Source organism: Trachurus japonicus, chromosome 7 (assembly GCF_045865225.1).
Source record: "Trachurus japonicus isolate A0001 chromosome 7, Traja_1.0".
NCBI lineage: Eukaryota > Metazoa > Chordata > Actinopteri > Carangiformes > Carangidae > Trachurus > Trachurus japonicus.
The window spans coordinates 24,106,138-24,116,488 of record NC_140913.1 but is presented as its reverse complement, the minus strand read 5'-3'; the positions used below and the strand labels follow the sequence as shown (position 1 = coordinate 24,116,488).

The 10,351-nt window shown below is 40.5% G+C and overlaps 1 protein-coding gene across 11 annotated transcripts in view; it reads right to left on the bottom strand.

Moving 5' to 3' along the window:
• Nucleotides 1-118: 118 nt before the first annotated feature.
• znf512b (zinc finger protein 512B) overlaps nt 119-10,351 on the bottom strand; it is a 28,696-nt gene continuing 18,463 nt past the window's right edge. For 5 of the 11 annotated variants that reach the window (XM_085782228.1, XM_085782234.1, XM_085782230.1 and 2 more), the window contains 7 exons: nt 9,531-9,629; nt 8,678-8,935; nt 8,182-8,523; nt 7,735-7,836; nt 4,846-4,908; nt 4,327-4,425; nt 119-4,143 (listed from right to left, as the gene is read on the bottom strand). In XM_085782228.1, coding sequence (XP_085638354.1) covers nt 3,799-4,143; nt 4,327-4,425; nt 4,846-4,908; nt 7,735-7,836; nt 8,182-8,523; nt 8,678-8,935; nt 9,531-9,629 — 1,308 coding nt within the window. In that variant the 3' untranslated portion in view covers nt 119-3,798. Of the gene's footprint in view, nt 4,144-4,246; nt 4,426-4,845; nt 4,909-7,734; nt 7,837-8,181; nt 8,524-8,677; nt 8,936-9,530; nt 9,630-10,351 lie in introns of those variants that run through there. The other 6 variants (XM_085782231.1, XM_085782236.1, XM_085782237.1 and 3 more) reach the window with 2 other exon arrangements.

The window sequence follows — 10,351 nt, the reverse complement described above, 5'->3', positions numbered from 1 at the left end:
ATAAGTAAAAATTCATGACCTCTGTAGGAACTTGATCTGTTAAGATTCTCACAATGACATTTCATGTAAGCCACTTATTTATCCAGAATAACCTACATGTTGAGACAGTTAACACAAGTTTAGTCAACAAACTTTTATTAATTAGTTGAGGGATACTAATGCACAGGTAATACAACAAGTTTGGGAGAAAAATTGTAACAGTTCAGACTCAAAGGAGGCATTGATTCCTTTTACATTAGGTACTATACAGCTTCATTTCAGATATGGAAATCTTTAATACACCATTAGTCTCATTTCACCTGTTACTTATATATCTTAACCAGTTATGAGCTACAACATCATCTCGTAAAACTCTCGACATTTTCACCACAATGGCCCCCACAGAGAGGCGGACACCATTTCCTGCATTTGAAGTAGGTAGCATACAAAATGAACCACTGTCGTCCAAATAAAAGGGTAAAATTCTCAGGCTGTCTAAGGGGATTTCTAGGGATTAATCTTGGTTTTGGAAATAACATTGTTGACAAAGGGAAGACGCTTGAGCCTGCTGTTTCCCCAGGTACAAAAGTCACACCACACACAGTCCAGGTAACTAGAAAGCTCCAACAACACTCCTATTTCAAGCCTATTTCATGGTATAGTAAGTGCACTAAATACAGAAACAAACACACATACATATGCCTTGTTGTCCCATATTGAATAGATAGTAATAAAGGACTCTCTCAATGTGTTTGTTTGTCATTGTGTACTGAAAAAGCTCAATTTATGTGCATCATCAAAATGAATAAAATAACAGTGTATGCCGACACATAGGCCTACAATGTTCTTTGTGGTCTACAAATTTTTTCAACCTTTTTTTTTTTAAGTTTTTTTTTTTAGATTTCATAATATGTAAAAAGCCTTTTCAAAGCAAACAAAGAAAAGTAGGGGAGTGAAAAAAGCCATACATTTTTGAAAAGACACATCAATATCAAAATATCAGCAAGCCAACAAAACCAGCTAAATATGGTGTATTGCTGTACTCTCTAAACATGTTGCAGTTAGCTCACACTGCGGGATAGATATGTGTTTTCCACATCGTAGGAAGACAGATAGTAAAGGGTGTGATAAAATATAAAATACCCACTGTTAAAAGCAGTGCTAAACTATCATATTGCAACACCAAAGCTTGTCAGGTAAACACAGTCAATGTGACGTTATTAATGAAACGAGTAACAAGCAGCTGATGAACTGATTCTGTGCCACAGCATAACACTCAACGAAAAGTGTTACCATTTCTGACATCCAGTCATTACAAAGGTGCTAACTGTTTAATACACATGCACGCACGCAGGCACGCTCACACACACACACACACACACACACACACACACACACACACACACACACACACACACACACACACACACACTGTCTCTCTCTCTTTCAAAGACTCACTCACACAAGGTCTGGACAACTCATATTGGAAAGGTCCGAGGACCAATCAGTGCTTGTTACTGTACTTATCCTCTCTGTCAGTCGAACCTGGATAGAAGATAAAGGTCCATCCCAACAACAGAGACAGACACATGCATATTCAACCCCACCTGAATAAGCTCCATCAGTTGATTGATTATGGAGGAATTCAGCTCAAATCTTTGCTTTACAATATAAAAGGTCACTGCGTAGGGATGACACTACCTGGGACACGCATACATTTCAAATCCAATGTTCCTTGACAACGTTCAGCTGACATCAGTGCTTGATTTAAATGATGACATTGACATTTGTTGGTGCAAAATTTAGAGGACTTGCCAGTAAGGAGAAAATGTCAGGATGGATTGATGGGCTTAACTGAGTTGTATCAGGTCCTTAAGGTAGAGTGGCAAGTAGAGCACCCTTATTAACTCACCAGAATAATCCCCACATCACAACTTTACCCAAAGCTATCAGATTGCTACCTACGTAATACATACAAGAGAATATAAAATAGATTTAGGATGTCTTTTTTTTCTTAAGTAAGCAAGTCATTATCTTTATGGACATAGACTGTAAATATAAATCAAATATTTATGGAGTTTTCCTTTGTTCAAATTGTTAATATAACTGTGAATTCAAGTATCTACTTTAAACATGTTTAAGTGAAAATATTCTCTGATTGCACACATTTTAGATTTGAAAAGTTATTTAATAATATTGGATTACTTTGTTTAAATCTGAAGCTAAACTAGCATTAGGTGGTAGAGCAGCCTTAATTCAACAAGACCAGCTATGGCTTTGCGTGGTGAGTCATAATTATATGGTCATGTTGGATTACAGATAGCATATAGAAAGAGATAGCCACGCTGCTCATTATACCCATGTATAGACAAATTTAGATTTTCTCTAGTTTAATTTTTCATCAGAGTAAAATATTCCCGCTCCTGTGCCTGACAGCTCGGCTAAGTTGAATACTCCTGGAGTGCAAAAATACAAGAGGGGAGTGAGAAGGGTTAAGGGTTAAAGTGCAAGGCAATAACTTTGAGCGTCCAGGAATTAATTCATATACATTATTATATGTGAATTTTCATTTGCAATTTTTCTGTTTAATAAAAGATTTTTTTTTTGTTTCCTCAACCTCTCTATAAAAGATAGTATGTGTATTCTCTTCTCAGTTCTTCGATTTAAGCTAAAGCAGTAGCCAAACATAATGGCCTTCTTTAACACGGTGTCACATCTTTTGATTGTGCTGCAATGGTGCAACAAGCTTCACACATAATTCACCTTTTCTTCTGTCCAACATTTAGCTTTGCCAGTATTATTTCAGACAGAATACTTCAAGTTTCTTGTTGTTTAAAATCAATTAAACAATGCCATGTTAAGAATTACTGTAACTAACTCATACCTTATAGATGGATATCTCAAACAATCACTTGTGGTGGTATTCTGCTTATCAACTTCAGTGTAAAAGAACTGTGGAAATAACCTTTTGACATGTAACTCTGGTTGTCAAAGCAGAAACCTTTCATTGTAATGAAATGCAGATAAAATAAAAATTAATGTCACTGTTGTGACACCCACGTAAGAAAAACAGAGTGGAACATGATAAACAACTGACCAACGGTTTTAGCTTATATGACATTTGCTTACGTGAAACATGAAAAGTAAAAAACAAACAAACATAAAAGTAAAACCAGGAAGAAAGTAAAAAAAATCAAGTTCAAAACGACATTGCACTACAGCACACACTGCAAAAAATTCTGATTGCTCATGATCCAATTGGACGTGTCAGGCTTGAAAATGACAGATGGCATCATTGCTTTGAGTATATAGATATATAGATATAGATATTGTACAGTACAGTATATCTGTGAAAAAAAATGTGAAAACACTAGCTATTATTAAATGACTTCACCATGCGAATAGAATATCCTTTTTAAAATCTCTCAAACACAACATGAATCTTGTAGAGAGAATTACTCTACATTTGTATTTGGAATACTACCTCTGTTTAGAAAACATTATCCATGTAGAAGTCAGGATTTTATCTTTGATAACACCGACACCCCTGCTGTGAGTGCAGAAACTGAAATGTGTGCCTTGAAAAGGAGACAAAAGTGGAATGGTGAAATAAAACACTACTGTTACATGAGTATTGTTCAGAACAATAGCCACATGAACTCTGGGTTTTCAAAATCAAGATGGTGTTTTACTTCTTAATGGCTGATTTAACTTTCTTCTCAGTGCCAAGTCCTTGGGGAGTTAGAAAGGTCTTTTAGATTCCTGGCATAACATTTACAGTAAGCATCCTCTCTGGCTCTTGGGTCAACAAAAGCAGAGCTACTCTGACAACAACAGCCTCTTGGGTTTGTTTCGTCTGGCAGCGGAGGGGATGGGCTGTCTGTTTTGGCCTGAATTAGCACTGTCCGTGGGGTCGGGGATCAGGGTCGGAGATTGTGTTGGGCCCAAGGAAGGAGTCACGGCAGGGGTTGAATTTAGAGTGGTAGCAGGTGCTTCAGTTTTTGTTTGAAGGGGAGCATCCACAGGAGGGCGCTCTTTGGGCTTGCGGCCCCTCTTTTTACCAGTGGTGGCACCGTTTCTCACCTCAGCTTTGATCCCATTGTTCTCCAGTGCTTTACTCTTGCTACTGGAGACCACTTGAGTGGCTGCTGCACGAAACCAGTTCTAAAGCAAAGCAATGAAAATAGTTTGGGTGATTATGCAAAGCTCTGAAAAGCAACAGGACAGTATAGAAAACTCCCAACTGTAACTAGCAGGGCACAACAACATGTTTGATCACTATACCATGCAATGAATTGAGAACAATATAATACATAGTATATATTTTTGAGTTTTAGGCCGACCCACCTGTGAATGTGTCTTGCTGATGTGGTATTTGACACCGCTCTCTGAACTAAACTCCTTCTGACAGATCAGACAGGTGTACTTCCCCAGTTCTCCACCACCCTGCCACACACACATCCACACACACACACACGTACGCACACATACACATGTTATTCCGCTTGGTGGTTCAGCAGTCATTATCATTAACACCACAGCATGCTACCTGCTAGGCATCAATGCGAGGTATCAATCAACACCAGAAGTTGAAAATTAGTATAAGCATCTGTGTAGACAAGTTCCCTCACGCCTTGTATATTTCATTGCCATCTGTGTTGATGCTTAACAGCTATTTCTCAACATCATTTTGTTTTCATGTCAGATTAGCAGAGTCTCTAACGTCCTTTATGACTCTTATAAATTACTACCTAAACTACACAGACACTTCATTTGTGTGAAAATGCATTTTCTTATTTTCACTGAAGTGTCCACAGAGAGAAATGCAATCAGGATGATGTCTTTCGTGCAGGTGGGTGTTTGTACCTGGCTGCAGTTGGCGAGGTGAGCTTTTAGTCCCGACACACTGGAGTAGACGGCTTCACAGTTCTGAAACAAAACAGAAAGAAAGAGGGAGTGAACAAGCTCCCATATTCCTGTGAAATCTTTAGATTTAGTGTCATAACAACTGCACAACATTTCATATATCAGTTTTTTTTTGCAATTGCTTATGCATTTGGGTCATTGTGTAAAAACTCCATTCACAAGCTAAATAAGACAGAGCGCTTAGAGCTTGTCAAAATGACTAACTGCGAGACCAACAAAACCAGACAATTGCTTATTTTCCAAAAATGATAATTTTGGTAAAATGTTCAGGGTGTAACTAACTACAGAAAACTTATTCACTGCACTGTGTATATTGTTGTTTACGATGAGACATAAATTGACAGTTCACAGAGGAAAAACCTACAAAACTTGTTTTCTTCTTTGAACCCAATTTGCAATTCACCATTTTAAGCAACACACTGCAAACAGTTCTGTATGTAAAATACAAGAATCTGACAAGAAAAGTCATTTGTTTGCCACTAGGGATGGGTATTGATAAGAATTTAGCGATTCCGATTCCATTATCGATATTGCTTATCGATTCGATTCCTTATCGATTCTCTTATCGATTCTCATTGGGTGAGGGAATAAAAGAGAAATGGGTTTGTTTGCATTAATGCAGTGGTTCCCAACCTTTTTTGGCTCATGACCCCTTTTGACATCACAAATTTCTGGTGACCCTCATTCAAGATGAGCAAGCTCAGATATTTGTATATGCTGCATTTTATTTAATCTTGATTTATTCAAGAAAGTGAATGTATAAAGAATATAGTTGTTTAAGATTGTGAAAAATAATTAGTTTATTTATTTATTTATTTATTTTTAATCAATTACTAGACATTTAAGGCGATCCCATTTGAATTCCAGGCGACCCCACATGGGGTCCCAACCCCAAGGTTGAAAACACTGCATTAATGGCTCTGACATTAAAAAAGTTGACAGGACCGACCTGCCTGGACAGGTTAACACTAGACCACTGTGGCTGTGGGGCAGCTGTGCTCACAGGAGGAATTTAACAATGTTTCCATTACATAGTTTTTATGCATCTGTATCTTCTCACTAGTTAATGTTTTCATAACGTTCGTTTTTATGCGGAGCGAGTGAGCGAGCGAAAGAGAGAGAGCGCGCAAGAGAAAAGACACAGGGCGCAGCTACCGTTTCACGTGGCTACTAGCAAAACCTGAAAGGAAGTGATTAGAATGAAGAGAGAAAAACAGAAAGAATAGACATGTAGCCTGTTCAGGAGACGTTGTCCTGTCCTCACGACGTGAGGGAGGGAGGACCGGAGGGTGGCTCTGGCTCACAGGTTAGTGATGAGGAAACGTCACTGTCAGCTGCATCTGTCAGCAGCTCCGCTCCACACAGACACGCCACTAACTTTATTTTGTGAGAACAAACGGTGACATGTGGATATAAACACTAAGCACCCTCATTTATAATGAAGATTGATTTTAACGGAACGTTACGTAACGTCATTAATCAATTAATGCGCGAGTTTCTGAACCAAACGGAATCGATAAGGGAATCGTTAAAGCAGACACGCACACGATTCCAAGAATTGATCCAAGTTGGAACCGGTTCCGAAGAGGAACCGGTTTTCGATTCCCATCCCTATTTGCCACACTGATATTCAAAATGCCACACCCATAGACCAGTAGGCCAGTACACACGACACCTGGCTGCACACAGTCATCAATCAGGATCTAAGCACTAAAAAAAAGATACACTTTTACAACAACAAAGGTGGAAGGTCGGAGCATATACAGCCCTGATCCAAAACTGGTTTGTTGACCACCTACAATTTCTTGCATGGTACCTTCCACCCTCCTCTCTTTCATCTCTCTCTCCTCTTTTTGCCTTTTCTTTACTGTCCACTGAAAAATGTTTTGTTTTTGTTCCTACAACCATAATGTAAAGGTATAAAGGTATACTGTGCATTTGACTGACTGATTTGATTTGTTGTGGAGAAAAATAAAAGGTTTTATTTCAACAGTGCTTCTGTTTCTGCACACATTTCCCGCAGAATAATTCTCTGCATGCACAACTATGATGACAAGACCAAAGATGAAAGTGCTTTTTATTGAGCACAACAGTGTGGAGTTTGTTAAACAATAATGTGGTAATTTGAATGTGTGTTTGCCCTTTGGTGCAAAAGCTTGATTTTTGATAAGAGTTTATGTAGCTTGAACACAGTGCTTCAGTTTTCAGGATATTTGTTTTTGTGAATTGTGTTAAGTGCTCTGGAAAACTGAGCTCTGTTTTCAAAATGCTTTGGCCTTTGTAAAAAGAGCAAAACTAATTCTGAAGACCTGTTCTCCAGGATCACTATCCATATTATGCATATTACCTAGTATTAACTAAGGCTGGGTTCGACTCTATACCCACTCTCCCTTACTGTCAAGCTATGATTTATGACTTAGTCCACCACAAAAATGACTTGATGTCATCTGAATTATGTGTCTGTCTATTGCCTGGTCTTCTTCTCCATCTGCCACTTTCTCTTATAGTCACTGCTTCCATGTTTGTAGAGTTCTCACGAAAGCTCACCTGAGGACTACAGTATAATGTAGCACCAAGGCTCAGACTGATCAGTGTTCAATATCTGCATTGTTTTTACGTTTGTATGTGGATGGTACAAAAGGTGGGTCTGTTTTGCAGTTTTCTTAATGATTGCAAGATGTGTATGTCCAAACAAGGTGTCTAATGTAAAAAACCAATGTGTTTGTACTTTTGGTTCCTCTGTTTAACGAATGGTTTTAAAAGTTAAGATTTTAATTATAGCTGTATATGGTGGCACATTGAACCAGTTAGCAATTAATTAGTTCTTACTTCATTGGTGCAGCAGATGAAGCCCTTCTCCTTGACTTGGTTCTTCCAGGTCTCTAGCAGCTCTGGGCTGAAATTGGGGAGGCCAGGGCGGGTGTAGTTTAACTGTTCAAGAGAGAACATCTATATCATTATTCATTTTACTGTGTGTGGTGAGCCTAGGCATTGGCAACACGTGTATCTGCTGGTTTCATCTATTTCCATTTGCACCTGGTGTTTTTGTGGAGCCTTTTCGTGGAAAGGTAGGCTTTGATGCATGTCAGTGTCTAAACCTTTTTGTTCTACTGGATGAATAAGATGAGTGCAGTGTTTTTTTTTTTTTAATAGAGGTGTTTGTTCCTGTGCATGTGTGTGTGTGTGTCTTTTTCTGTCTATTCTGTTCTACCCTTCATGTGTCTGCTAGGAATTCAGATCACGTGTCTGCATAATGCCTCTATTTTCTCTGCTCACCCTCTTGCTGTCAGGTACCAGGTCATCCTTGATGCGACGTTTGGTGCCCCAGTCCTTGGCCAGCTCATCCTCTGCTATCTCCTGCAGGTGGAACACTGCTACCTGAGCTGAACGTCGCCTCACCCTGCCACTGGGGGTGCGTTCAAAGTCCTCCCCCTGGCTCACATTCTGGACTACTTTCCCATTGTCTCGCTCCCTCTCCTTTCCTTTTTCCCTGTCTTTCTCCCTGGCTTCCCTTTCCTTCTCCTTAGGATGGCCGGATGGCGCTTTCTCCTGCCAGTCCGTCTTGTCGGGCTGGCTTTGCTCCTTCTTCCCTCCCGAAGGAGACTCCTCAGAGACCACCTGGAGGAGCAGTAGGAAACCTCTTTGAGCGGAAAATGTGGAGAAACTCTGGCTACTTACTCAAATATAAATATAGTAAAATACCCTTATAAACAATGGAGAACAGCTGCCTCCTATATTAACTACTGTTTCCTCCCCCGTGGTGTTATCTTACCCTTTCTTTGCCAGTGTTGTTGTTGGGGTCAGTTATATTGTCCTTGCTGTTGTTGTTAGTGGCGGCTGACGTGGTGGTGGTGGTGATGATCGGGGAGTGTTCGGTACGCACATGGTAGTCTCTGCCAGCCTTGGAGCGGTAGGTTTTTCCACAGTGCTGGCACAGAAACACAGGCTTCTCATCGTCAGACAACTCTCCTCCACAACGCTTCTGGTGATACTGGTAGCCCATCAGACTGGAAAAGTGTGCTGAGCAGCCCTGTATAAGTGTGTGAGTGTGCGTGTGTGTGTGCATGTGTGCGCACATAATGTTTATGTGATTGTGTGAGGCCAGTGACAGAAATGGGACAGAATTAAAACAAACATTAAGCAGGAAACTGGGTAAGTGAAGCGAGAAGTGTAGTTTAATAGAGCAACGTTACTGAACTTGGTTAATTTTTTGCGGTTTGCTCTTGAAAAGACAGTGAAAAAAGGAGGAAACTGCACATTTTTTCTGCATGGAGACATGTCATTGAAGAGAGTCTATTTTTTTTTTTTTACAGCTCATTCTCTTCCTCTCTGCCTTTTGCACTCTAGTGTGAGTAATGGGAAGCAGAGTGTTGATGTGGTTTTGGGCAACATGTCAAGAACAAGGCATAAAGGAAAAAGGAGGGAGAGAGGTAAAAGGAGTCAGACAGAAAAAGAGGAGCCTGAGGAGAAGGGAGAAACAAAATCGAAACTGGCATTTGAGGAGAGAGGAAAATGTGATATGAAAGAAAAGTTGGACACATGGAATAGAGGGACGCAGGAAAACGAAAGCAGTAAAGATGGAGAGAAAGAAAAAGAGAAAGGGACAGTAATAAAGGAATGCATACCTCACTAGGACACTTGATTCGTCCCATCTGTTTGAGAACTCGGCGCAGCCTTTCTCTCTCCTCATGCTCGTCACCCGTCTGGCCTTCACTCCCCGAGGGCTGAGGGGGAACAAACACAACATTGCATAAGTGTGTCCCACCACAATACCTCCTCCTCCTTCCTAACTTAAAAAAAAATGGTGATGAAAATGTGTTTTCCATCTTGGGTGTTCACACTGTGCCAGGATCATTAAATCGTTTCATGGTGAGGCTGTTTCTCAAGGCATGTTTATGACAACTGTCAAACTCGTGTTTTCACTCGAGTGTTGGCTGGTGCCAAACCCCAGCCAAGACCAGAACAACAGATGGCGGGGCTGCCAGCGAGAAGAAAGAAGAGAAGTGCAGAGGACTGGAGAGAGTCTGGACTTGGGAATCCCAGCGGAGTGAACTTCATGTGTTTTCTCATGTGTTAACACACAGAGCAGGATGCAGGATGACTTAGATGCAACCCTAGCTTTCGGTAAAGGTAAGGAGGAGATGAGATACAGCCAGAGCACTTCACTAATTCAGGGAAACCATGCTTAAGCCTGCAGGCAAGAGCGCAGACACGAGCACAGCCTTTGATTTACACAGGCAGTGGAAGAAACCACGGAACAACATCAGCATGTATTCTTAATGCCTCTATCATAGCCGGAGCGAGCAAGAGAGCAAGCGCCAGAGTGAGACAATAGGCGGCAGTATCACAGTTGCAACAGCTACATCAAGGTCAAACTCAGTGGGTGACCCCCGTCCTTCTGTCAGCATGCTGTGTTTTCCCACACTGCACTGGGGTTGGGCCATGT